This window comes from Rhinatrema bivittatum, chromosome 2 (genome assembly GCF_901001135.1).
Source record: "Rhinatrema bivittatum chromosome 2, aRhiBiv1.1, whole genome shotgun sequence".
Taxonomy (NCBI): Eukaryota; Metazoa; Chordata; class Amphibia; order Gymnophiona; family Rhinatrematidae; genus Rhinatrema; species Rhinatrema bivittatum.
In genome coordinates this window covers 45495484-45523285 of record NC_042616.1, presented here as the reverse complement: position 1 = coordinate 45523285, position 27802 = coordinate 45495484, and the positions used below count along the sequence as shown (strand labels likewise).

Genomic DNA, 27802 nt, shown 5'->3' with positions numbered 1-27802 from the left:
GGTTATAGCCCTCTAAAAGTCCAGTTGGAAAGAGGAAGACAGCCAGTCAATGGCTGAGCTGGAAATGTCAAGAGAAGAAGCAAATGCATATAAAATCAGTTGAAACCCGCCTTTAAACACACAGAGTCCTGTAGAAACATACTGGGACTAGATTGCCCTTGATTTAAATGCAGGAAGCAATGAAAAATCAAAATGAGCACAAACAGCTGTAATGGAGTAGGAGTTTGCAAACAAATGAATGACATTGTGAACAGTAGCAGAATCTGTTGCAGAAAAGTCAAGAATAATGGAGAAGCCAGTTAGCCAGAAACAGATGATCAGGCAAGTGGATCAGAACCGTTTCTGTTGAGTAGAACGGGTGGCATATTACTGGTAGGGATCAAGAGCCAACATAGAAGATGGAAACTGAATTGATGGAGAACAACACATTCAGTGGTCAGAGAGAAATGGTAGTAATAGGATTGGTAGACCGTTTGGGGTGGGGGGTTTGGTCAAACAGACTTGTTTGTTTGTTTTTTTTCCTGTGGAATGGACGGAATTAATTTTGAAAGCTGAGGGAAAAATCCCAGAAGAGAGGGATGAGTGTGCAATGTTGCAATTTTCAAAACTTAGTAAGAACAGCAGGGGTTGGTAGGAGATCATTAGTGTATGTAAGTAGGTCTAGAAACAAAAACTAAATTAGTTCATCCTGAGAGAGGAAGGGTGAAGGAGGTTAGCATAGTTGATGAAGCTGAGACAGAATTAGCAGACAGATTAGAAGGATGAGGAGGATTAAATTGTGTGCAATAGGAAATTGGTAAAACGATTTATATAAACTAAGCTTAGAAACCAGGAAATTCCAATGAGGTTAAGGTTTTATTACAAGACGATCGGTTTATAATATATTTCTGTATGGAAAATTAGTTGGGAGCATTTGCAAGGGTTCCCCAAAAGTCACATGCAGTAGAAAGATTTACTGGTTATATTCCTCCAGATTATGCTTAGATACTGTCTCAGTCTTTGATAGGTCAGAGTCCTCAAGACAATAGTGATGGGAGTTTAGACTGGCTTTATGCCAGGAAATTCTTTTTTGTACACTCATCTTCTCTGTACTCTTGGTCTGGGGTCGTCATATCATTTGCAGTTTGTATGCCTGGCAATCTTGGGTGATTATATAGATGAAGGGGCATACACCTTATTTCTGAAAGTTTCAGTTACAGGTGTTGTATAGATTGAAGGGGGAGGAGTGGGTGTACGCATGGCTGCTTAAACTTTCTTCAACTTGGCTTTGTGGTTACAAGAGCTGTGACTTTGTCTTCAGCAGTGGTCTCGGTCTCCAGTTGTTGCTGATCAGTGAATAACAGGCACAGGTCTTTGAGTCCTTGGCTGCCTGCACATCTTGCAAAGCCTGCATCTTAGATATTGTCAGCAAATGCTCTCTCACTGATGTTGGCACATTCAGCGTTTTTTCCAGCTGCTTTCAGCTTCCATCTTTCTTGGATAATAAGTTAGTATGGGTCTGTGTTCAGCCAAAAGTGATGCCCAAAGGCAGGGCCATTGGAAGCACTAGGCAACCTAGGCCTGGGCCTAGGGCGCTGAGCATTAGGGGGTGTGAGCAGTGGTGTACTGAGGGGTGGGGGGGGGGGGAATGCCCCCAGCGCAGGGCCATAGGGGGAGCGCTGATGGCCGACATGGAGGCTCATGCGGCCGCCGGTGGACCTCCTCCCACTGGCGGCTGAGCAGGGAACTACTGTTGTGCTGTGTGCAGGACACCACAGCAGGAAGACTGGTGGAGCTCATGTCACCACGGCCCGAAGAAAAAGGTCGTGTCCAAACCTGCAGGTCCTCCTTCTTCCTGCCTGCGTGGCCCCGGAAGAAAAATGTTGCCAGAGCCGCACAGGCAGGAAGGAGGAGGAGCATCAGCCGCGTGCAGAAGAAGAGCAGCGTTTATAGTTCTCCGCAAATCTCACGTCATGGCGGGCTGAGAAGAGGAGGAGGGCCCGGTAGCAGGGCCGCCGCAGATCCCACATTGCGGGCGGTCCAAGAAGATCAGGGCCTCTGCAGAACCCATCCTGCGGCGACCCATGAAGAGGAGGCCCAGAGGCAAGAGAGGGGCTGAGGGCCTCTAGAGTGTGTGTGTGAGTTGAGAAGAATGTGTGTAAGAGTGAGGACCTGAATGTTTGTTTTCAGAGACAGCATGTGAGAGCCTCTGTGTGTGAGAGAGACAGCATGTGACAGTGAGAGCCTGTGCTTGAGCAAGACAACGTGGGAGTGAGAGAGAGCCTGTGGGAGTGAGAGTCAGACAGCATGTGCAAGAGAGACTGTGTGCATGAACGATTGTGTGAGAATGAGTGTGTGTGTCTGTGTGTGTGTGTGAGAGAGAGAAAGCATGTGAGAATGAGAACCTGACTGTGTGTTTGAGGGAAGAAGACAGATGGAGAGAAAAGAAATAGAAAAAAAGACAATATAAAAGGTATTGGCAAAAAAACAAGAAAGGGAAGATAGAAAAAAAAAAGCCTGTGGCCAACCAATTAGAAAACTAAGATCAGACAGCAAAGGTAAAAAAAAAAAAAATTACTTTTTAGTGATTGGCACATGTAATCTTTGGGAATGTGCAACAATAGCACTTTCTCTATGCGGATCTCACAATGTTACAAGATCAGTAGGGAGGAAATGGAAGCCCACGGGGCCTGCATAGAGGAAGCAGCAGAATGGGCTTCGGTGCCAGTAGCAGCAATCGGCGTCTCCCCAATAGCCATGCGGCAGCAGTGACAGTGGCAGCAGAAGAATAAGAGAGGCTCTGAGGTTGCTGGCAAAAGAATGAGAGGGGGGTCTGCCTTTAGTGTGTGCATGTGTATGAATGGGAGTCTGCCTGGGGGTGTATGTGTGTGAATGCATGGGTGCCTGCCTGAGGGTGTGTCTGAGAATGAATGGGTGTCTTCCTGGAGTTTGTATGTGTGAGAATTGGTGCCTGCCTGTGTGTGGTGTATGTATGTGTGAAAATGAATGGGAGCCTGCCTGGGGGGTCAGTGTGTGAGTGACTGGGAGCTTGCCGGGGTGTGTGTGTTTGTGTTTATGTGAAGGAGCCAGTGAGAGTGAGAGCATGAGTGTGTATGAGAAAATCCAGGGGAGTAAGAGTTCCCTGTACGTACTAGGATCAGTCCAGACGGTGGGTTATGTCCCCCGTCCAGCAGATGGAGTCAGAGCAAACTTCGGAGAGTGCAGGCATATAAGCCGGTGCACCCCTCCTGTACTCTCAGTATCTCTCTGACTCCAGCAGATGTGAGGAGGGGAACTCTTGGTTCCCTCTACTGAGTGACTTGTCACTTGTTTTGTTTCTTATTATTCTATCTTTCCGGTGGATCAAGTTATTAAATTATATTAGCTTGGAAAAAAAAAAAAAAAAAAAAGTTTGTGGTGAACCGGCTCGGCTGGCGCCACGTTTTGTTTTTTTCTGTCTCAGGCTTGCCATTCGGACTGCCTCTTCCTTCCTTTCCCCCTCCGTTTAGCTTCCTATCCCGGAGGGGCATAGGGTAAGTGTTTTGGGGGGGAGTTGTTTGTATTTTTTGCCTTTCTAGCTTGCTTTGGCGTTCTCCGTCGGTGGATGCTGGTGGAGCCAGCCTCTCCCCTCACCTCAGTCGCGGTCTTTTGCCCTCTCCCCGCGGTCCCGCGACGTCACATTCCCCGGGACCGCAGGCGGCACGGACGTTTCATTCCCCTGCCGTCCCCGGGGTTGTTGGGCTGATTAGAGCTGAGCTCGGGCGCGGACGGCCCGCTCCTCCCGCGGCGAATTCTCCGGCGTTGCTGCCTCGTGGTGCATTGGCCCCCCCCCTCCCCGGACGCTCGCGATGCAGCGCGTCCGTTGTTCAGCCTGTGGCGGCCCGGGACAAGCCGCATCGAGGGACGGTCTCTGCGGCAGGTGCCTTCCCGGAGGGGAGGCTAGCACCGCTCTCCTGACCACTTCCCCACCGCGAGCCGAGCGCCGCGGGCCTCGGGGGCTGGGCCCGCCCCCGTCGTTGGCGGGAGCGGCGGCCATCTTGGAGTTGGAAAGTTGCATGGGCTCTGACGCAGAAGAAACCTCGGGGGAATTTTTACCTCTGGCGCCCCCGAGCCTGGATCCGGGGCCTCTTCCCTCCTCCTCCGGGCTTTCCAAGGACCCCCTTCCCACCCCATCAGCAGGCCCATCGGGTTTCTCGGCGGATTTTGTGGTGCTCATGCACCAAGCGTATCTACACAGCCTGAATCCGCAGGGGGTCTCGGTTCCCACTCCTCCTCCCGCTAAAGCCCCAAGGCTGGCAGGTGTGTCGGTGGCAGGCTTAGGGGCCGGGGGAGGCAACCCCAGGGCCCCCCTGAGTACGCCTGCGCCCCTACCGGGGCTGGGGGGCGACCCGGCGTCGCAGACGGACGACGAGACTCTCTCAGCACATCTGGAATGCGACGACCCACGGGTCCTGCGGATCTTCCGTAAGGAGGAATTGACGGATCTCATTCCTCACGTGCTCCAGGAATTGGACCTGGACCCCCCAGTCGAGCCCCCGGGGCCTCCGGCGCCTTCCGTGGCCTCCGCTACATCCAAGGGTGACCCTGTCTTAGCGGGTCTCCGTCCCATGGCGCGGACGTTTCCGATTCATGATTCCTTCCTACACCTCCTCGGGAGGGAGTGGAATAACCCGGAGGCGTCCCTTCGGGTTAGCAGGGCCATGGATAAGCTCTATCCTCTCCCGAGCGATTTTCTGGATCTTCTGAAGGTCCCTAAGGTCGACTCAGCGGTTTCCGCCGTCACGAAAAGCACCACGATTCCGGTCACGGGAGGCACTGCCCTCCGGGATATCCAGGACAGGAAGCTGGAGGTCGCCCTCAAGAAGATCTACGAGGTCTCTGCGCTGGGAGTCCGCGCGGCCATATGTGGTTCCCTTACCCAGAGAGCCGGTCTGCGATGGGTCCAACAGCTCCTCACTTCCCAGCAGTTGCCACCGGACGAGGCAGCTCAAGCTGACAGACTGGAGGCGGTGATCGCTTACGGAGCGGACACGTTACATGACTTGCTGCGGGTCCTGGCGAGGACCATGGCGTCGGCGGTGTCCGCCAGGCGCCTCCTGTGGCTCCGGAACTGGGCTGCGGACGCTTCCTCCAAGTCTAGCCTGGGTGCCCTGCCCTTTAAAGGCAGGTTCCTCTTCGGGGAGGACTTAGATCAGATTATCAAGACCCTGGGAGAGAACTCGGTCCACAAGCTCCCAGAGGACCGTCGCCGGTCCTTTCGTCCGTCCACGGGGACTCCTAGGAACAGGTACCGCGCTCAGAGGCGCTACAGGGGTTCCAGACAGCAGGGCCCGAGGACCCCGTCAAACCGGTCGCAGTCGTGGACTCGGCCCTTTCGTGGCCGCAGACCCTCCAGGGACTCCTCAGCTCAGGGAGCCCCCGGCAAGTCAACACAATGATGCCAGGCTGGCCCTCTCCTCGCTACCCCGGATTGGGGGGCGCATTGCTCTGTTTTACGAGGAGTGGGCCAACATCACCACGGATCGCTGGGTCCTCGACATCCTAAGGCACGGTTACGCGTTGGAATTTGTCCGGTCTCCCAGGGACAGGTTCCTCTTTTCTCCCTGCGGGTCCAGCATCAAGCGGCTGGGGATACAGCAGACGCTGGACCGCCTCCTGGACTTGGGAGCCATTGCGCCCGTCCCCTCAGGAGAGGTGGGCTCGGGACATTATTCAATTTACTTCGTGGTTCCAAAAAAGGACGGATCCTTTCGCCCTATTCTGGATCTCAAGGAGGTCAACAAGACGCTTCGGATCTCCAGGTTTCGTATGGAGACGCTCCGCTCCGTCATCGCGGCGGTTCATCAGGGGGAGTTCCTAGCCTCCCTCGATCTCACGGAAGCTTATCTGCATATTCCGATCCGCCCGGACCATTGGAGGTACCTTCGTTTCAAGATCTTGGGTCAACACTTTCAGTTCCAGGCGCTGCCCTTCGGTCTGGCGACCGCGCCCAGGACCTTTACCAAGGTTATGGTAGTGGTGGCAGCTGCGCTGAGGAGGGAAGGCATTCTTGTACACCCTTATTTGGACGACTGGCTCATCAGAGCGAAGTCATTGCCGCAAGGGCGGGCGGCAGTCGACAGAGTTGTGTCCTTCCTACAGTCCCTTGGCCGGGTGGTGAACTTCAACAAGAGCAGTCTCCTACCGTCCCAACGGTTGGACTTCCTGGGGGCGCGCTTCGACACGGCACAGGGCAAGGTCTTCCTGCGGCCGGACAAGGCGCAAGCCCTGCGGGAGCTGATCATCAGGTTTTCTGCTCTCCCGGTTCACACGGCGCGGGACTACCTGCAGGTCCTTGGCTCTATGGCGTTCGCAATCAGCCTGGTCCCCTGGGCGTTTGCACACTTGAGGCCCCTGCAAATGTCTCTTCTCTCGAGATGGAAGCCGGTCTCCCAGGACTATCAGGCGATTCTTCCTCTCCCTCCGACCGCCAGGGCCAGCTTGCGATGGTGGCTGGATCCCAGGAACCTATCCCAAGGATGTCCCCTGGAGCCGCCGGACTGGATTGTGGTCACCACCGATGCCAGCCTGTCCGGCTGGGGGGCGGTGTGTCTCCAGAGCTCGGCGCAGGGGCTGTGGACGAAAGAACAGGCGGCCTGGCCAATCAACCGCCTGGAGACCCGGGCGGTCCGGTTGGCTCTCGTGCAATTCCTGCCCATGATCAGAGGACGGGCGGTCCGAGTCCTCTCGGACAATGCGACGACGGTGGCTTACATCAACCGGCAAGGGGGCACCAGGAGCAGACTGGTGGCGCTGGAAGCGACGCGTCTGATGGATTGGGCGGAACGTTTCCTGGACCGTCTGGAAGCCTCCCACATCGCCGGGGTGGACAACATCCAGGCGGATTATCTGAGTCGTCAGGTGTTGGATCCGGGAGAGTGGTCCCTCTCCGACGAGGCGATGGCTCTCATTGCCAGACGCTGGGGGACGCCCGCGTTGGATCTCATGGCATCAGCGGTCAACGCGAAAGCCTTTCGGTTCTTCAGCCGTCGGCGGGAGCGCGGCGCGGAGGGCGTCGACGCCCTGGCCCTTCCCTGGCCCCCTCGGCTGTTGCTCTACGTTTTTCCCCCCTGGCCCCTCGTGGGCAAGGTGCTAAGGAGAATAGAAAAACACGTCGGTCGGGTCATTTTAGTGGCTCCGGAGTGGCCGCGGCGCCCATGGTTCGCGGATCTCCTTCGTCTGGCGGTGGGCGAACCCCTTCGTCTCTCGCACCTGCCACGTCTGCTCCGCCAGGGCCCGGTATTTTCGGAGCAGGCGGAACACTTCTGTCTTGCGGCGTGGCTTATGAGAGGAGGGGCCTCTTGCGCAAAGGATACGCCGGTCCCGTGGTAGATACGCTCCTCCAGGCGCGGAAGACCTCCACTTCGGTCGCTTATGTGCGGGTATGGAAGGTCTTTGAGGTCTGGTGCTCGGCGCGGGGGGCTCTCGCGACTGCAGTATCCCGTCATCAAGTGCTGGCGTTCCTGCAGGAGGGGCTGGAGAAGGGCCTCTCCTATAATTCCCTGAGGGTGCAGGTCTCCGCTCTCGCGTCGCTGGCTCGTGCCGCGGGACGGCCTGGTCTGTCGGCTCATCCGGATATCTCGCGATTCCTCCGGGGAGTGAAGCGCCTACGTCCGCCGGTACGTCCCCTCTGTCCTTCGTGGAATCTCAACCTGGTCTTGCGGGCTCTAGGGGGCCCCCCCTTTGAGCCACAGCGGCGGGCCGCTCTCAAGGACATCACTCTGAAGGCGGTCTTCCTGGTCGCCATCGCTTCGGCGCGGCGTATCTCCGAGCTGCAGGCTCTTTCGTGTCGGGAACCCTTCCTCCGGTTCACGGACTCGGGGGTTCACATCCGGACTGTCCCTTCGTTCCTGCCGAAGGTGGTTTCCTCTTTCCACGTGAACCAGGTAGTGGAGCTGCCAGCCTTCCCGGCGGATGCTCCCCTGTCTCTTCGCCGCCTGGATGTGAAGCGCACCCTTCTCCGTTATTTGGAGGTGACTAACGAGTTCCGGGTCTCCGATCACCTTTTCGTGCTCTGGTCGGGGCCTAGAAAGGGTAGTCAAGCGTCCAAGACTACGATTGCGCGCTGGCTCAAGGAGGCGGTGACTTCGGCGTACATCGGTTCCGGTAAGGATCCCCCGCCGGGTCTCAAGGCTCACTCTCTCCGAGCCCAGGCGGCCTCCTGTGCGGAGTCCCAGCTCGTCTCTGCGCAGGAAATCTGTCGGGCGGCGACCTGGAAGTCTCTCCACACGTTCTCCAGACATTACCGACTCCATGTACAGGTATCTGAGTCGGGTTCTTTTGGGGACAGGGTCCTTCGAGCAGGCTTCCCGGGGACCCACCCGGTTTAGGGAAGCTTTGGTACATCCCACCGTCTGGACTGATCCTAGTACGTACAGGGAAAAGAAAATTACTTCTTACCTGCTAATTTTCGTTCCTGTAGTACTATGGATCAGTCCAGACGCCCTCCCTGGACGTCTCTTGAGATCTAGGAGGGAACCTGCTCGTTCGTCTTTCCTGTCTTCCTATTCTCATGGCTATTCTCCCTTTGGGGATTTCTACCTGTGTGTCTGTGTTTGTCCCTGTTTGGACAGTTCTTATTGCACGTTGCATAGTTCTTCACGGTTTACAGTTGATTGTTCAGGGTTTGCTTGATCCACCTGCCTTGGTCTGTCCAGTATTCTTCCTTGGCTTTGATATTCTCGATACTGAGAGTACAGGAGGGGTGCACCGGCTTATATGCCTGCACTCTCCGAAGTTTGCTCTGACTCCATCTGCTGGACGGGGGACATAACCCACCGTCTGGACTGATCCATAGTACTACAGGAACGAAAATTAGCAGGTAAGAAGTAATTTTCTTTTTGTGTGTGGGGGATATGTGGAGGGGTAGAGAGTGTCTTAGAGCCTGAGAGTGTGTCAGTGTCTGTGAGAGCGAGAGGTTATGGTGGGTATAAGAGCATGAATGTGTATGTGTGAGAGAGAATGGCCATGTGAGTATGTGTGAGAGAGATAGGATAACCTCCTAATCCTCAACAATATCAGGGTGACTGGAAATCAAGAGCTCCCAAGTATGGACAGCAGGGGCTTTTTAAAATCCTTATTAGTTTTAATTATTGGGTGTTATTTGATATATGTGCTGTTTTGAAATATTTTATTGGTGTTTGGGAAATTATAAAAAATGTACATGATTTTAATTAATAAAAATTCTATTTATCAGTAGTTTTAAAATATTCTTTTATTAGTATGGTTTTACTATTATAACTGATGCTTTATGTTTCTTGATTTTATTTGTTTTATAAAGAATGGTGGTTCTTTTTTCCATTGGGGTTTCCATTTCAGTTTTTGTCTAATTTGTGCTCCTTTATTTTGTTTTCTGTATTTGGTGAGGGTCTGTCTCTGCTTGTGTGTGTGACCGTGATGAGAGATTCTGCTTGTATATAGTGTCTGTATAGGGATCTATAGCAATCGGGTTTGTTTTGTTTCCTCAGTAGATGGTGTATTGGTATTCTAGGACCCAATGTAATATTTACCCTTGCTTTTTCGCAGGTAGGGTTATTGTTGTTTGAGTCCTTGGTGTTATTACTGTTATGTTATGATGGGACTGCAGTATAGAGTTTGAGTATCTTTTTTTGCGGGGTTTTGTGTTAGTTCACAATGTGCCTGGCAGTGGAAAGTGTTTGTGCTGCTGTTGCTGTGAGGTGACACCAGAATTTGAAAATATCTTTTACTATGATGAGCTGTAAGGGAAACATCCAAGCTCCATTGTTTGGGGGAATTTCAGTGGATGCACAGAGTTACAGAACTGGAGGTGCAGGATTTATATTGACAGTCTGTCCCTTCCTATATATTCCAGACTTCACTCTCACAGCCATATAGAATTAGTTGAATGAGGCTATCAATTTTATAGTAGTTTTACTAGAAGTGTGAAACTGGCCAGCTTTTTAAAATTACGCAGAAGACGTTTTGGACTTTTTTATTAACACTTTTGTTTTGTAACCAATTTTATAGCAGGATCCATGCTATAGAGGTGGGTGAGATGAAGAAATGTCATTTTGGCTCCCCCCCCCCCCCCAAAAACAAATTCTTCTGTCTAGAGACACCACAGATTTTCTGTGACCTTAAGCATTAGTACAAGAAGGATTAAGGGGGGGGTTGCTGGAGAGGCACACAAATGCATTAGGCCCCGGGCGCTGGAGACCCTTGGTGCGCCACTGGGTGCGAGCCATATGGGGCCGCAAGTGGTGGCAAAGAGGAGTGGAGATTTGGCGAGCTGCGAGCAGTGCCCAACCTGCTCGCGACCCAGAAAACCACACAGTCGGCGGGTGTGTTCGAGAACGAGGTAGGAGTCTGGGCCGAGACCGGGAGGGTGGCAGCTCGACTAGGGGGGGGTGGGTGGAGGCGCAAGGGAGAAGGCTCGCCTAGGGCGCCTAATCCCCTTGCACCGGCCCTGCCCAAAGGCCTTATCTCAGTATTAGGTGCAGTATATAACAACTGACTATCACAGAAGTACATACGAGATCAATTTCTTTAACAAAAAATTGGTTAGAGGTAATGGGCAAGACTGGCAATAGGAGGGGAAGCAAGGGTAATTAGAGAGGGAAAAAATGACAAGGGCTAGAAAGACTGAAATAAGGGCAGAGTAACCGTGGAATTTAGCTGATAAAAACAGAGAGCTTTACTTGCTCTTGAAAGGTAAATAGGGTCATGTTTTTCTCCAGCATGCATCTGCCTGTCACTGCTTGGTGTGCAGAGCCAAGGCTGAGGAAGGGATACACGAGGTCCGGTCTGGATTACAGGTCAAGAAGGGAATGGGCTAGACTGCAGAACAAACAGCAAGGTTGCTACGTTATAATAGAGGCATAGATTAGTTGAAAAGAGGTGGTAGATTATGAGGAGGAACATCCACAATAGTATCTCTTTACTGTCCAGATACCAAACTGTATTTCATGGATGGGAATGGAGAAGATGAGATGAGAGAATTAGTAAAGAAAATAGAGAATGATCTCAGGTACTCCACATCGCTGTGGAAGTCAAGCCCGTGGCATGTACTTTTAGGTCTCCCAGTCCCCGGACAAAGAAAGGAAATACAGCGCTTCACGTTGCAAGTCTTTATTGCAGCTAGAGCGGAAATAGCATTGCACTGGAAAAACCAATCCGCCCCTGGACTGGCTAATATACAACACAGGCTCCATACTTACTATCAACATAACCATAATCATACTTCTACCTGGCTTTGTTCAATACTGCGCATATACAAACAGACGCGACACTTAAGATCACTTAACCAAAATTTACTAGATATCCCTTCTCCTAAACAAGCCAGATTAGACCTCACTAGAAAAAGAGCCTTTTCAATAGCCGGTCCAACGCTTTGGAACACTTTACCAAACCATCTTCGCTCGATATCCAACCCTGCACATTTCAAAAAATCTCTCAAAACATATCTTTTTCAACTTGCATTCAACACGTCTTCTAATTAAACTTAATCATCAATACCGAAATTACCCTCTTAAACATAGTTACACCCATTACAATCCCATTTATACTACACATAACTACAACATACCTGCTCATTCACACGTTTCCAACTATCATATCCTTCTCCCTTCTTCCCTTTATCTCATATAATTTTTACGCTCTATTTCTCCCACTTCCCCCTCCTCCTCCCGTTCCCCTTCCCCCCCTTTTTCCCCTTTTCCCCCAAAACAATAAGCCCATGGTTCCAAACTTTTTATATTTTTAATAACCTTATATACTAGCATTCTGTCTAGTTATTACCAATTTTTATGTAAAGTTCAAAAATTCCATTTTATTTTGATTATTTTATTTTTGGTTTTAAATCTGTGAACCGTTTTTGATAAAATTTCTTTTTTAAAAAACGGTATATAAATACTTTTTAAATAAATAAACTAGGCAGGCTTACAGCAGTACATCAGGACCGTTTAGTATCCTTTTTTAAAACCTGGGAACCTTACCGCACATGGCTGGAAGAGCAGCAATTATAATGCCGCTGTGGTATCATAATCGGTAGGTCCTCCATGTCACTGATGATGTGGATGTTCCCTTGCCTTGGTTGTGGGCAGTTTATGTAATGGAGGTTCTCTTGTCTTGGCCACTATATCTCCATTAAGTTTAATATTTTAGGCTTCCGTACTCCCACAGTATCTTACAAGCTAATTGCATTATATATGATCCTGTATTTGTCTTCTGCTCTATAATATAGGTAGAGTGCCTTTTTGGTCTCTTCTCTCTCTAGTGCTCTTCTATACTACAATTACCATGGTTACCGGTTGTGTGGGTGGGGAGGGGGGTGTTAAGGGACAGTTTTATGTATCTATCATTTTCTATACATATCAATCTATCTGATAAATAATTGTCGACTATTTGTGTAACTGTGATACACTGTTCACGTTCACATGTCGTTCCAATGATATTTACTGATTGTTATGGTTGGCGACATGTCACATTTTTTCATGACAATGAAAATGATTAAACATAAAAAAAAAAAAAGAAAATAGAGAATGGTCAGAGTAGAAGAGAGGGCCACTCACTGGCTGTCCTTGTAGTGAAACATCTGATTGTGACCAGGGTCTACATTTCTCCCTCACATGCACTTCAGGTGCTCGGGCCCTATTTTCAGTCTCCAGTAAACCCCTCAGAGAAGCCTTTAGGGTAACTATACCTATTAACTAGGCCTTGCAATCTTCTGCAGCAGTATGAAGCAAACCGAGTTAGCATTTGAAGTCTCGCTACAGCTCCTCCCATTGAGCTTGGGCAGAAGATTCCTAGAGGAGAGAGAGAGAGAGAGAAGAAGCTGTGACTGACTCCTGTTTCCTTTCCTCCTCAGGCTGGTACACATTCCGTGCTGCTGCAAAAAGGAGGCCTTTATGCAGAGCTGATCCACAGGCAGGCCAAGGAGCAAAAGTGAGACAGGACAACTCATACTGGCTTGAACTGTAGTCCACGCAATCCTACAATGTGGTTCCAAGTGAAGCAGCCCCTGGTGCAAATGGTCCAACTACTGGCTCTCTAAGAGGAGCAACTTTTTTTTTATTTTTTTTTTTTACTCTTTATTTAAACAACCAACACAGCCGATTAGACAAGAAAGAAGGCACAAATATGGTATCAAGTCTCTGATTACAAAATATGAACAGCTAGGCATATAAAAGCAAAAAAAAAGACATTTAAAGAATGTTACAAAGGACCTCCTAAAAGAGGAACAACATTTTTTAAACACAAAAAAATCATGTATAAACTGTGTGGAAGCGGAGTCTCGGAGAACAGCATGGATAGGCAAGGAAACAAGGCATCCCAGCAAAATATATTTTTTAAGCCCATATCCGTGGACTGTAAGCAGTTCAATGCGTGTACCCCAGCAGCTCTGTTCTTTCTGTTGTACGCTGGTACTGTCTTCTGTAAAAGAACAAGGCTAGAGACTTTTCAACCCAGATTGTATGGTCTGTGTGAACTTGAGCAAGTCACTGAACCTCTCGGTGGTCACTGAGATGGAAAACCCATTTGGGATGGATGGGGATTTTGTAACCCTGTACTTTTCTCAAGCAGTGTGTTCATTGATTTCACTGTATAAATAACCATTCATGTTCTGGTGCCTGAAGTCCTGATTTCTTAAGACTAGAGTAAAGTATGGGAATGGAATGCATGTTCTTTCCCTTTCATAGAATGAGAGATGCTGTCTGCTTTCTTACTATGACTGCCAGGACACATGCCCCTGCTGAAATGACTTAGAAATAGTGAGAGTAGTACTGTTGCTGAAAATTACATGCATATGGTGGTAAACACTTTATATGGAAAGAATCAAGAACTTGAACAGCTTCCTTAAACATTAACTGATACCTCATAATTTAAAAACTAAAGTGTAGGGTGCTAATAAATCTGATTACTGACATCCAGTAAGAGAAAAACCTTTAATTTTGATTATAAGATGTCTTATAATCAAAAATGCAGTGCAGTTTACCAGACAATGCAGAATAAACCCTCAGCTCAAGAGTTCCTAAGCCATTACACTGTTAACTGTCATTGCCCCTAAACTTACATTTTCCAGCTGGTAGGAATTATTTTATCTCTTAAGATTGTGTTCTTGTCATGATTTATTATAAGTTGAGTTCAGAAGGCAGAAGTGAAACTTTAATGCTAATCTTCGACGTATTGGTTAACCTTTAGCATGCTTGTAGCATTTCAACAGCCTTGGCTACTTTTATAAGTTTGATCAGTGCAAATTCATTGTGCTGTTATCTTTTTCCATAGATAAACAGGCTGGATTAGCTATTACATATGAGTGACGTCATCTGCCAGCAGTAAATGGACCTGTCTCTCCTAGCTAGTAGCGCTTTGAGCTCTACTGAATGTGTGTGAGTTTCCATTCAGGCATTGCTGTATGAGCTGCCTCCAAGTCTTATTCGAGCACAAAAACGGTAACAATTTTTCTCTAAAACTTCAAACTTCATCATTTTCAATACTTTTCTTCAGTATTTATCTTTGCTAGTTATCTTGCTACCTCTGAAGCACCCACAACACTTTTCAGTGCTAAGAAAGAAAAATAAATCTAAGAAAACTTTGCCGCTTCAACATGTCTGGCAAAAAGAAGCCTAGTGTGAGTGAATTTAAGAACTGCATTTGTGGCAAGTGTTGCATCCGTTGCTGCTCAACGCCCTCTCTCCGCCCTCCTTACCACTGTGGCGACTACCTCCAGGCCTGATGGACTGTTTGCTGCTGCAGCGACTTCTTGCCATCTTCCTCCAGCGTCCCCGGAGCGGCCCGATGCTGTGGATCCGCCATGTTCCTGATGATGTAGGGTGCGCGCTCCGAATGATGTACCAGCAAGGGCGCGAACCTCGGGGGTGTCCCCCTGAACTGACGTCATCCGCTTCCAATATAAAAGGTCTCAGAAATTGCTAACGGATTGAGTTAGCAAAGGGTTTCGCCACCTAAGCTACTCTACCTCCTCGGACTTACCAGGGGTACCCGCTCCTCGGGGACCTCGCTCTTTTTTTCTCTATTTCAGATTGCCAATAGGAACCTGTACTCACTCCTCGAAGGCCCATGTTCCTGAACACTCTGAAGATTCTCTACTGCCTGGAAGCTATTGCAGATACAGACATTTGTGAGTTACCATCGCTCTCTCAGAGCTTTCCCAGGAACCAGGTACTCGCTCCTCGAGGGCCTAACCCTTTCCAGCTACTGAGCTTTCTAAAGACCTTATGTGATATCTGTCATCCAGTTCTGGCTATGAACACAGTATACCCTGTCTACTCACTATCTATAGTTTCTCTACAGCTCAGCTACTCTGGGATTGTGGTTCCAGTACCTGAGGGACTTCAGCCCTGCCGGGTGTAGCAGCTCACTACTGCCACCTCTGGTGGTTCTACTACCTGTATAATAAAATAATTCTGTGTCTGTTTCCATACTCAAGCCTAGCCGGTGGTCCCTCTCAGGATATCCTCCTGGGAGCGCAGTCATCTGCCATCGGCCCAAGGATTCACCTATCTACATTCTTCTAAAGCTGAGTGTCCTCTCCAAGCACTCTGCTGGTAACAGATGGCTACTCCTTTCCTACCAGGAGTCTTCGGCAACAGATTCATAACAGCTTGCTAACTCCACCTCCTTCTGGAGCTAGTACACAACAGATTGCTACTCCTAGCTCTAACACAGAGCTTTCCTAACAAGATTGCTAACTCGTCCCCTTCATAGGAGTTTAACCATAACAGAGTGCTAGCTCCTCCCTCCAGAGGAGCTCGCACATAACAAGAATGCTAACTCCTCCCCTCTCAGGAATCAAAGCATAAGAGATTGCTAACTCCCTAGCAGATCCTTAACAGATTGCTAACTCCTTTCTCACAGGACAAGCAGGATGGTTGTCCTCACAAATGGGTGACATCGAGGATGGAGCCCACCACGGAAAACTTCTGTCAAAGTTTAAACAGAACTTTGACTGGCCCCTACTGGGCATGCCCAGCAAGGCACTGACCCTGCAGCCAGCAGGGGTCTCCCTTCAGTCTTCTTTTTTCCGCGCAGCAGTTGCCACGCGGTGAAAGGAGCTCCCTTACCACGTTCCTGACAGGAATTCGGTACTTTTCTTTCCGAAGAAAATTTGCCCCTCAGGGGTCTCCCTTCGACAAATTTTTGTCACTTTTGCGGAAACCGGTAAGTTTTTGCCTTTTTTCCTCGACTACCGTCGAATTTGGCCCTCGAGGCCTGTTGGCACTTACCAAGCCCGCGACTAAATTTGGCCTTAAGCCATGGCGACGGGGTTCCGTCGATGTCCGGATTGTACCCGGACTATGTCAATCACAGACCCCCATAGGGTTTGTGTTTTGTGTTTGGGTAGTGAGCATGATGTCCTGACTTGCACCAAATGTGCCCTAATGACACCTAAGGGTCGCAAGGCCAGGATGGAGAAGATGGGGCTCCTCTTCCATGCACCCACCCCAACGCCATCGATAGCATCGACGTCATCGGAACCGGCACCGTCGAAATTGCACCACCATCGTCAACCCTCCGGTGACCGGCCACAATCGATGACTTCTCGGCCGTCGACTCCTGTCCCCTCCCCGGATGGGCGAGGAGACCGGAAGGACAAGCATCGCCATCGACGGCACCAGTCTCGGCCTGTTGAGGATCCACAGTCATCGACCTCTGAACAGGCCGAACCACCGACTAAGAGGCCTCGATCAGACTTGGCACCGTCCACGTCTCGTTCGCAGGCATCGAGGAAACCCTCACCCTCTCCGGGTGTGGGAGCCGTGATCCCATCGGTTACGGTGGTCCCTCCGGCTCTGCCTCAGCCTCCCTCTCCCGTCGAGCCGGGTATTGTTACCCCTGGTCTCCGGGCTGAACTGGACCGGCTGGTCCAGGAGGCCATCGAGAAAGCGATGCAAAGATTTCAACCTCCATTGGCACCGGCTCCGGCACCGATTCCGGCACCGCCACCGGCATCGACCCCGGCACCGACTCCGCCACCGAGGAAGGAACCGACCACCGAACCTTTGGTGGAAGCGCTGGCACCGCTACTACAACGTATGGAAGCACTTGTACATGCACTTCCATCGATGATTCCAGTAGCACCGACAGCGCCATCGTCTCCGACTGGATTTTCATCGGCGGGAGAAACACCGTTCTTGATTCCCCCTTCCGGGGTGGTCCCATCGGTGCCTTCTCGTATATCTCCACCGATTTATCCTTCGGCTCCATCAATTCCAAGACCGGCACCGACTCCATCGACAGCACCGAAACCCTCGATGCCGTTCCCAGTGCCGATTGTACCACCGGTTCCTCCAAGGTTTCCTTCGATGCCTTCGGATCCTCAACCAGGTCCATCGGGGCTTCAACCCCCAAGTGATCCCTATGATACCTGGGGTGATGATACATCTTCTGACACAGATTTACCATCACCGCCTTCTCCTACAGAGAGTAGAAAAAGATTTCCTCCAGAGGATCTCTCCTTTATTAATTTTGTAAAGGAGATGTCCGAAATTGTACCTTTTCAGCTGCAATCTGAGACCGATGACAGACACCAGATGATGGAACTGCTTCAATTTTTGGACGCCCCAAAAATCATCGCTTCCATCCCCATTCACCAGGTGTTTCTCGATCTCTTAAAGAAAAACTGGGAATCTCCTTCATCTGTATCACCAGTTAACAAGAAGGCTGACTCCACATATCTCGTCCAGTCAGCACCAGGCTTTCAAAAGCCTCAACTGGATCATCGCTCTGTTGTGGTTGAGTCCGCACAAAGAAAGGCCAAGCGTCTAAAGCCACACTCCTCCACTCCGCCTGTCAAGGACAATAAATTCCTGGACAGTGTGGGACGGAAAGTGTACCATGGAGCTATGCTGATTTCTCGCATAGCCTCATATCAACTCTACATGACGCAATATAACAGAGCCATCCTTAAACAGATGCAAGATTTTGCTGACACATTACCTGACCAATACCAGCCACAGCTTCAGGCCCTTCTTAACAAAGGGTTTGAAGCGGGGAAGCACGAGATCAGAACGGCTTATGACATCTTCGATGCCTCCACAAAGGTTTCGGCTACTGCCATCTCGGCCAGACGTTGGGCTTGGTTAAAGTCATCCAACCTTCGCCCAGAGGTCCAGGATCGTTTAGCGGATTTACCCTGCTTAGGGGACAATTTGTTTGGAGAACAAATTCAGCAAATTGTAGCTGAATTAAAAGATCACCACGAGACGTTGAAACAACTTTCTTCTGTTCCGTCTGAGGTTTCCTCCAAACAACCACTTAAGAAGGACTCTAAGAAGTCGTTCTTTCGGCCACGCCGTTACTACCCTCCATCGGACAGGCCTCGTCCAGCGCGATCCTCTACTAGGCCTCAGCCGCGTCAGCCTAGGAAACAAAGGCCTACTGTAGCCCCTCCTCCTGGGCCTGCGGCTGGCCTTTGACTCCCCTGTAGGGAACACATGCCAAACCCCTCTTTCAGACATTCCTGTAGGAGGTCGACTGTACCATTTTCTACAACCTTGGTTGCAGATCACCTCAGATCAGTGGGTGCTAACAATTATCGCACAGGGTTACCACCTCAACTTCATAACTCTTCCGGCAGACTCCCCGCCTCTTCAAGCGTGGAGTCTATCCACCCATTTGGCTCAATTACAACAGGAAGTATCTCTTCTTCTGCAATCAAATGCTATAGAACCCGTTCCTCCCTCTCAGCGAGGCAAGGGATTCTATTCCAGATACTTCCTAATACCAAAGAAATCAGGGGGACTACGTCCCATTTTGGACCTTCGAGCCCTCAACAAATACCTTCAAAAAGAGAAGTTCAAAATGGTAACCCTAGGCGCGCTGCTCCCTCTGCTACAAAGAGGGGATTGGCTGTGCTCTCTCGACCTCAAGGACGCTTATACCCACATTGCGATCACACAATCCCATCGCAAGTATCTGCGGTTTCTAGTAGGCCACGACCATTATCAATACCGTGTCCTACCTTTCGGTCTGGCTTCTGCCCCACGAATCTTTACCAAATGTCTCGTAGTGGTAGCAGCATTCCTCAGGAAGGAAGGTGTCCACGTCTACCCCTACCTGGACGATTGGCTAATCAGGGCCTCCACCCAACAGATGGCTCAATCCTCCCTAAAATTGACAATTCAAACACTCCTTTCCTTAGGGTTTCTTGTCAATTACAAGAAATCTTGCTTAGTCCCGTCTCAAACCTTATCCTTCATTGGGGCAGACTTGGACACCTTACAGGCAAAGGCTTACCTTCCTCTTCAGAGGGTCCACACCCTAATCTCCCTGGCTCGCCAGCTCCAGTCTCAGAACACTGCCACGGCTCGCCAGTTCCTTATTCTCCTAGGACACATGGCATCCTCGGTTCAAGTCACTCCCATGACCCGACTAGCCATGAGAGTAACACAATGGACTCTACGACACCAATGGATTCAAGCTTTTCAGCCTCTGTCCTCCATAGTCACAGTTACACAAGCGCTGCGCCTGTCCTTAACCTGGTGGACGATTCAGGTCAACCTCCTTCAGGGCTTACCTTTTCTCCCACCGGATCCGCAAGTAATCCTAACCACCGACGCTTCTCACATCGGTTGGGGAGCCCATGTGGACGACTTCCAAACCCAAGGGTTATGGTCCAAGGAGGAAGCCGAACACCAGATAAATTTCCTGGAACTTCGTGCAATCCGCTATGCGCTCCGAACTTTCAAAGATTATCTAATTCATCAGATAATCTTAATCCAGACGGACAACCAAGTGGCCATGTGGTACATAAACAAGCAGGGAGGCACAGGATCCTTCCTTCTGTGTCAGGAAGCTGCGCAGATTTGGGCGGAAGCCCTCTCCCACTCCATGTACCTCAGGGCCACTTACCTGCCGGGAGTAGACAATGTATTGGCAGACCAGCTGAGCCGTGTCTTCCAACCACACGAGTGGTCACTCAATCCTCTAGTTGCGACCTCTCTGTTTCGACAGTGGGGTTTTCCCCGCATAGACCTCTTTGCGTCCCCTCAGAACCACAAAGTGGACAATTACTGCTCTCTCATTCGGAGCCAGCACTCTCGGCCGAGGGATGCGTTCTCCCTCAAGTGGACAACCAGTCTGCTCTATGCATTCCCTCCACTTCCTCTTGTGTCAAAGACTCTCGTGAAGCTACGCCAGGACAGAGGAACCATGATCCTGATAGCACCTTACTGGCCACGCCAAGTATGGTTTCCCATTCTCCAGGATCTCTCCATCCGCAGGCACATTCCTCTGGGAATGGACCCGCATCTGCTCACTCAAAACGACGGATGCCTCCTCCATCCCAACCTCCAAGCCTTGTCCCTGACGGCATGGATGTTGAAAGGTTAGTCCTTCAACCATTTAACCTTTCGGATTCCGTTTCTCGGGTCCTGATAGCTTCACGAAAGCCTTCCACAAGAAGGTCTTACTCATACAAATGGAAAAGGTACACATCATGGTGCACTTCTCAGTCCCTTGATCCCCTTTCCTGTCCAATCTCAAAATTCTTGGACTATTTATGGCATCTCTCTGAATCAGGTCTTAAAACCTCTTCTATACGAATGCATGTCAGTGCGGTAGCCGCCTTCCATAAGGGTATTGGGGGTAATCCTATTTCAGTACAACCCCTCGTAACACGCTTTCTTAAGGGATTGCTCCATCTAAAGCCTCCCTTGCGTCCTCCGGCCCCATCCTGGGACCTTAATCTGGTTCTTGGTCGTCTAATGAAACCACCTTTCGAACCTCTGCACTCCTGTGCCTTGAAATATCTCACTTGGAAAGTGTTATTCCTTTTGGCTGTTACTTCAGCTCGCAGGGTTAGTGAATTGCAGGCCCTAGTTACCTATCCGCCTTACACTAAGCTCCTGCAGGACCGGGCGGTACTCCGCACTCACCCTAAATTTTTGCCCTAGGTAGTTTCGGAGTTTCATATCAATCAATCTATCGTACTACCTATCTTTTTTCCCAGGCCCCACTCCAACTCTGGAGAACAGACTCTGCATACCCTAGACTGTAAACGGGCTCTAGCTTTTTACCTGGACCGTACAGTTTCTCACAGGAAGAGCACTCAGTTGTTTGTCTCTTTCCATCCTAATAAATTAGGACAACCTGTGGGTAAGCAGGCTCTTTCCTCCTGGTTGGCGGACTGCATTTCTTTCTGCTATGAGCAGGCTGGCATTCCTTTTCAAGACAGTGTTAAAGCACACTCTGTGAGGGCCATGGCGACGTCCGTGGCACACCTTCGATTGGTGCCGCTTCCGGACATCTGCAAAGCTGCAACCTGGAGTTCTCTCCATACCTTTGCAGCCCACTATTGTTTGGACAAGGCTGGAAGACAGGACTCCATCTTCGGCCAATCTGTCTTGTGTAACCTTTTCCCAACGTGATGTACCAACGCCCTTCCACCTCCCGGTAGGGTGCGGATGCCCTTTCCCAAATTCCAACCCAGTTGTTGTGCCTGTTGCACGTCATTGGGTGCATTTGGTGCAAGTCAGGACATCCTCAGCTCGGTACTCACCCATTTGTGAGGACAACCATCCTGCTTGTCCTGTGAGAAAGCAAATGTTGCTTACCTGATGTAACAGGTGTTCTCACAGGACAGCAGGATGTTAGTCCTCACGAAACCCGCCCGCCACCCCGCGGGGTTGGGTTTGTTTTGTTTTTACTTTTAGGCACTGCCTGTAGCTTTGAAAATCAGACTGAAGGGAGACCCCTGCTGGCTGCAGGGTCAGTGCCTTGCTGGGCATGCCCAGTAGGGGCCAGTCAAAGTTCTGTTTAAACTTTGACAGAAGTTTTCCGTGGTGGGCTCCATCCTCGATGTCACCCATTTGTGAGGACTAACATCCTGCTGTCCTGTGAGAACACCTGTTACATCAGGTAAGCAACATTTGCTATCTGATGTCTCTGCCCATCCGGCATCAGATCCATAACAGCAAGGTAATGTCCCTCATGAATCGGCAAAGTTGTGCTATCAATGCTTTGGTCCGAACCACAATCGGGCAAACTGCAATGTCTAAGTATAGATGTCCTCACATTCACAGCATTCCAGGGCAAGTAGAATTGAGGAACTGCATAAATCTTTCTTTGGAGTCGCAGTAGATCCTCTTCCTATAATGTAGTGTCTGTCTTGCCAAGAAAAGTTGAGCAGGAGCTCCTCAAAAACTCCACTAGCCCAAACTGAAGCCAATGGTCAAGCAGTGCAAGCCACTCCACACTGAAGTAGTGGCATTGTTCTCGGGGAGGCCTTTGGAGCCAGGGTCAAAGAAACATAAGCCCTTGAAGCATGGCTCATCGGCACCATTGATACAACTTGCATCTGCATGTCAAGGCACATGGTATTAATGCTCACACACACCAGCGCGCTCACTGCGTCAACACACCATCTTCATGAGCCATCAATACACAGCACCAGAATACACGACACTGCTGCTCTGTCTATGCTAACAGTTCTGATACAACCAATGCATGTATTTCCTAGCGTGTAGTAGATGGACTCAAAACAAATGGGTATAGTGTGCTCGTGCTAGCAGTTGGAGACGGATCTGACGTCAGCACGGGTACATATACCCCCACAGGAAGTGAAGCAATTCAGTAATTTCCGTCTCCAAAGCAGTTTGGAGCTACCCACACTCGCTGAGCGTGTTTCCAAATTCTATCGACTAAATTCATAGAATAAATCTACCAAAGACGATCCCCGCACTCCTGTGGTGATACCAGGCAGTCAATCACCCAGTTGAGTTTCCCGAGCTGACGTCCGTGGTCCCTCGGAGGTAGGAGCCTCTGTCCGGTGGCCGGTTCGCGGCAGGGACCCAGCCCCCGAGTGAGAAGGGCTCGGGCGCGGCTTGGCCCCCGAGCAGTTCGGGTGCGGCCTAGAGGCAGCGGGTGCACTTCCTTAAGCGCGGCGGTGAAGGTATTCCCCTCTCCCCCCACAGCCGGAGACTGCCCGGGTCGCAGCCAGGAAGCGCCGAAGACAAGGTAAGGCGTACATCTTTACTTGGTCTCCGAGGAAGTGTGGACTGACTGGTCCTGCCTACGAGGCCGCCCACCTGGAAGGTTGCCATTCTTGCCTGCATACTTCTTGTTTCAGATTAAGCGCTTTTGTTTGCTAAACGCACGTTGTTCGCGCACGCGATAGACGCACGTTGTTAGCGCACATCTGCTAAGACACCCATTATAGGCGCAAGTTTATAAGACGCCCGCTATAGGTGCATGCTGTTGAGCGCCCATGTTAGGCGCACATTGTAGAACGACACCGCATTTCAGGCAAATGGAGCATAAGAATGCCTCTGCGTTCGCAGAGTCGGCACCCCCAGAATCAGGCATGAACGCTCTAAGCCTCTGCTCAGCATGCAACCTTAGAGCCACATAGAGCGAGGAAGGAGACTCCTATGTGCCCAATGTGAGGAAGCCATGGCAGTTCCAGGACAAGACCGGTCCCAGCTCAGCAGTTCCTTAGGGAACACTCCGGACTTAGCAGACCGCGGCGAGCAGCCAGGGAACCCGAGAGACCTGGTACACCTGCGGCCAGATCTGGCTTTGCTTTCCTGGGTGGAATTATTTAAGGGGATTCACGCCTTTGTCCAGATGCAGTCTGCTCCTCGGATGGGTCTTTCCGTCCCGGTTGATCCGGCCCCTGGACCCTCAAGACCTAGGCGCAGCCACTCACCACCCGACAGCCCCAATCATGGGGATTCGGATTATTCACAAGTAAGTGAGGAGCCCCCCGATGAGAATGAACTTCCCTCTGAGATAGAACCATATTGGACCATGAGACGCTTCTTTCGGAGAGAAGATCTGCCGGGCCTGGTCTCACAATGCTTATCGGAGCTGGCCATTCTAGGCCAGGACCCCTCAGGGGTCCCTGTACAGAACCCTCTGCTAGAGGGCCTGCGCCAAACGGCTCACCACTTTCCCCTCCTACAAGCAGCACAGCAGCTAATCGAGCTGGAATGGAAGGCACCAGAGGCCTCATTCAAAGGGGGTCGGGCCTTGTCTGGCATGTACCCTCTAGATCCGACATCCAAGGAATTGCTGGCGTGCCCCAGGGTAGACGCCATAATTAATGCAATCGTGAAACGCACCACCATTCCGGTGGAGGGGGGGGGCGGCTCTCAAGGATGCGCATGACCAGCGCATGGACACCATTCTGAAACAAGCCTTTGAGGTAGCAGCCATGTCCCTTCGAATCGCGACTTGCTGCACCGTGGTGACGCGCTCCTGTTTATCACAGGCAAGAAACAACACCCCGGGAGAAGACATGGAATCGGCTCTCGCATTTCTCACAGACGCAGCCTTCGACCTCGTCCGTACGGCAGCCAAGGGAGTGTCCTCCTCAGTGGCAACCAGAAGACAGCTTTGGCTACGCAATTGGGCGGCCGACTCGTCCTCCAAAACTCGACTCACAAGAATGCCCTTTAAGGGTTCCCTACTGTTCGGCAGCGACCTTGAGAATTGGGCTACTAAATGGGGTGCCTCCCCGTTACCCCGTCTACCAGAAGACAGGTCAGGGAGGAGCCAGCGTCCTGTTTCCAGACCATCCAGAGGTAGAAACTCGCAGCGCTTCAACCCTTACAGGTCTCGTTATCAAGCACCTCGTTCTCAGGCCAGGAATCAGCCCTTTCAGGCTAAGCACACCAAGAAGAGAACCGGCCCGGGTTCTGGCCCCGGCCGTAACCACAATCAGCCAACCCATCCGAGGGTAGCAGCCATAGGGGGCAGGCTAACCCTCTTCTACCGCAGGTGGATCGAGATCACTTCGGACCAGTGGGTCCTCGCCATCATCCAGGAAGGATATTACCTGGATTTCTTTCGGCTTCCGCCGAACAAGTTTGTGGAATCTCCTTGTTCGCCACTCAAGACAGTGGCACTAGAAGTGACCTTACAGAAGCTCCTGGCCCTAAAAGCCATAATCCCAATACCTGCGGAAGAGGTAACTTCTGGGCAATATTTCATTTATTTCATAGTACCCAAGAAAGAGGGAACCTTCAGGCCCGTCCTGGACCTCAAGTCAGTCAATCGACACCTACGGGTCCCCAGCTTTCGCATGGAAACTCTACGGTCTGTCAAGAATTCAGTGCAGCCAGGGGAGTTTCTAACCTCCCTAGATCTGTCAGAAGCCTACCTGCATATCCCAATCCATCGGGATCACCAGCGCTATTTACGCTTCAAAGTCCTGAATCAGCACTTCCAGTCTCGGGCCTTACCCTTCGGGTTAGCCACCGCGCCGCGGATCTTTACCAAGGTAACAGTTGTAGTGGCAGCGGCGCTCAGGAAGGAAGGAATCCTCGTCCATCCCTACCTTGGACGATTGGCTGAACAGGGCAAAGTCACTGGAAGAGAGTCACCGGGCAACCAACAGAGTTATAGCTCTTCTGGAAAGCCTAGGATGGGTAGTAAACATAAAGAAGAGTTCCCTACAGCCATCCCAGTTGCTGGAATATCTAGGGGTCCAATTCGACACCCAAGACGACAAGGTCAGCCTGACCTCCAAGAGACAGTCAAAACTCCGGAATCATCTGCAGGTCCTGCTGAGCGCCAGCCGGCCCACAGCTCGGGATTATCTACAAGTCCTCGGCCTCACGGCATCCACTCTGGAGGTGGTGCCATGGGCGCGGGCTCATATGAGACCATTGCAACGCGCCCTTCTATCTCGATGGAGTCCACGATCACAGGACTACACCATACACCTGCCTCTACCAGCCAGAGTGCGGAAGCAACTACGCTGGTGGTTACAGCCCGGCCACTTGAGCCGGGGGTTACGAATGTCCTCCCCAACCTGGATTCTGCTCACCACAGATGCCAGCCTGAACGGATGGGGAGCACACTGCGAGGAGCTCACCGCCCAAGGACGGTGGACCAGAGAAGAGTCGAGGTGGAATATCAACCGACTGGAGGCACGGGCAGTCAGGCTAGCGTGCCTGCGATTTGCCCACAGACTTCGCAACAGAGCGGTCAGAGTGATGTCAGACAACGCCACCACAGTGGCATATATCAATCGACAGGGCGGAACCAGAAGCCAACAAGTGTCCCTAGAAATAACTCCCCTGATGATTTGGGCAGAAGCCAATCTTCAGGACATCGCCGGGAAGGACAACACTGCGGCAGACTTCCTCAGCAGAGAACGCCTAAACCCGGGAGAATGGCAGCTGTCACCGACAGCCTTTCAGTTAATTGTGGATCCCTGGGGGACACCAGCCATGGACCTATTAGCAGACAGGTCCAATGCTCAAGTTCCCAGATATTTCAGCCGCAGGCGGGATCCTCAAGCTCAGGGGATCGATGCCCTGGTACAGCCGTGGCCTCAGGGGATCCTGCTATACGCATTTCCTCCATGGCCCCTGTTGGGCACCATTGTTCACAGGATTCAGCGACACAGAGGTCTAGTTCTTCTAGTGGCCCCGGACTGGCCAAGAAGACCCTGGTACGCAGACATGAGAAGACTACTGGCAGGGAATCCTCTACCTCTGCCTCCATACCGGGACCTGCTAAGGCAAGGCCCCATTCTCCACGAGGATCCAGCTCAATTCTCTCTTACGGTCTGGCCATTGAGAGGGCTAGACTGAAGAAAAGAGGATACTCTGAGCCGGTTATAGATACACTCCTCCGAGCACGCAAGTTCTCTACATCACTAACATATATCAGGATCTGGAGAATTTTTGAAGCCTGGTGCGATTCTCACAGCACCAATTCGCATACCGCACAGATTCCTATCATTTTGGACTTCCTACAAGATGGACTTCAGAAGGGTCTCTCCCTCAGCTCCATCAAGGTACAGGTAGCAGCGCTGTCTTGCTACGGTCCCAGACGTGATGGCAAATCCATTGCCCAGCACCCAGACGTTTCACGCTTCCTGAACGGAGTTAAACACATTCGCCCACCACTGAAGTGGCCAGTGCCCTTGTGGAACCTTAACCTAGTATTGGAATTTCTAGTGGGATCCGCCTTCAGGCCCCTTCGAGGCCTTTCCCTTTCTGGGAAAACCTTTCCATCTTAAAAAAAAAAAAACCCAAACCCCACCAAAGATAAAGAGGATCCTTCAGTTTTCTAACTCACAATAAGGTAAGCTGGTCTACTTATAAGCAGCTTACAAATCTTCATTTTTAAGATAGAAATATATAATTGGATGTCCAGGACTCGGGTGCCTGAGTGTAACGGTCGCCCGGGTCCCGCTTCTCAATCGGACATCCAGGACTTGGGCATACAGCTATCCCAAGTTTAACGGAGTTATTTGTTTATCTGTGCCTGTGCTAGCACAAGGTCCTGTTTGTCTTACGTTCTCCGGATTGTTTGCGTGAATAAAATCGCTCTCCTTTGCCTTATTCTCGCTTGCATTTGCAAGAGAAAAGTGATGAGAGCAAGAAAACTAATATAATCCATTGTTGAAATGGTAGAAATCGCACGGAAACCTTTCAGGAACGTCTGCTATCGATAGCAGCGCCACAATAATGCCAGAGATAAGTGTGGCGTTAAATTTCATTCATAAAAAAAAAATCATTATGGACGAAATTGTTTTGGGTACCCGTTATTGCATGGGGAGTAATAGCTAATTCACTCATTTACATGCAATTTAAATGCGATGGGTGCTATTTGCTACACGCTGGTTTTTCTGAAAGCGCTAATCCCGGTACTGCATTGGGCGCACATTTAGCGCATCCAAAACACGTGTCCAATGCGTGTATAGGGGTGCACTGGTCGGAGCGCCCAAAATGGCATCGGCCTGTCTATGCCATAAATCCCATTCAGTGCTTGCAAAAAAAAAAAAAGCCACTGTAGTTCTTGTAGGAGCAAATGCTGCACTACTGAAAACAGGTCAGGTTGTGCC

General features: G+C 50.7%; 1 protein-coding gene across 4 annotated transcripts in view; it reads left to right on the top strand.

Annotated features, from left to right (window-relative positions):
• The window catches only part of ABCB8 (ATP binding cassette subfamily B member 8), a 152921-nt gene that overhangs the window by 112710 nt on the left and 12409 nt on the right, over window positions 1–27802 (top strand). For 3 of the 4 annotated variants that reach the window (XM_029587972.1, XM_029587973.1, XM_029587970.1), the window contains one exon: window positions 12845–13600. The exons of the other annotated variant lie outside the window; for it this stretch is intronic. In XM_029587972.1, the coding sequence (XP_029443832.1) occupies window positions 12845–12925 (81 nt within the window). In that variant the 3' untranslated portion in view covers window positions 12926–13600. Of the gene's footprint in view, window positions 1–12844; window positions 13601–27802 lie in introns of those variants that run through there. 4 annotated transcript variants of the gene reach the window in all.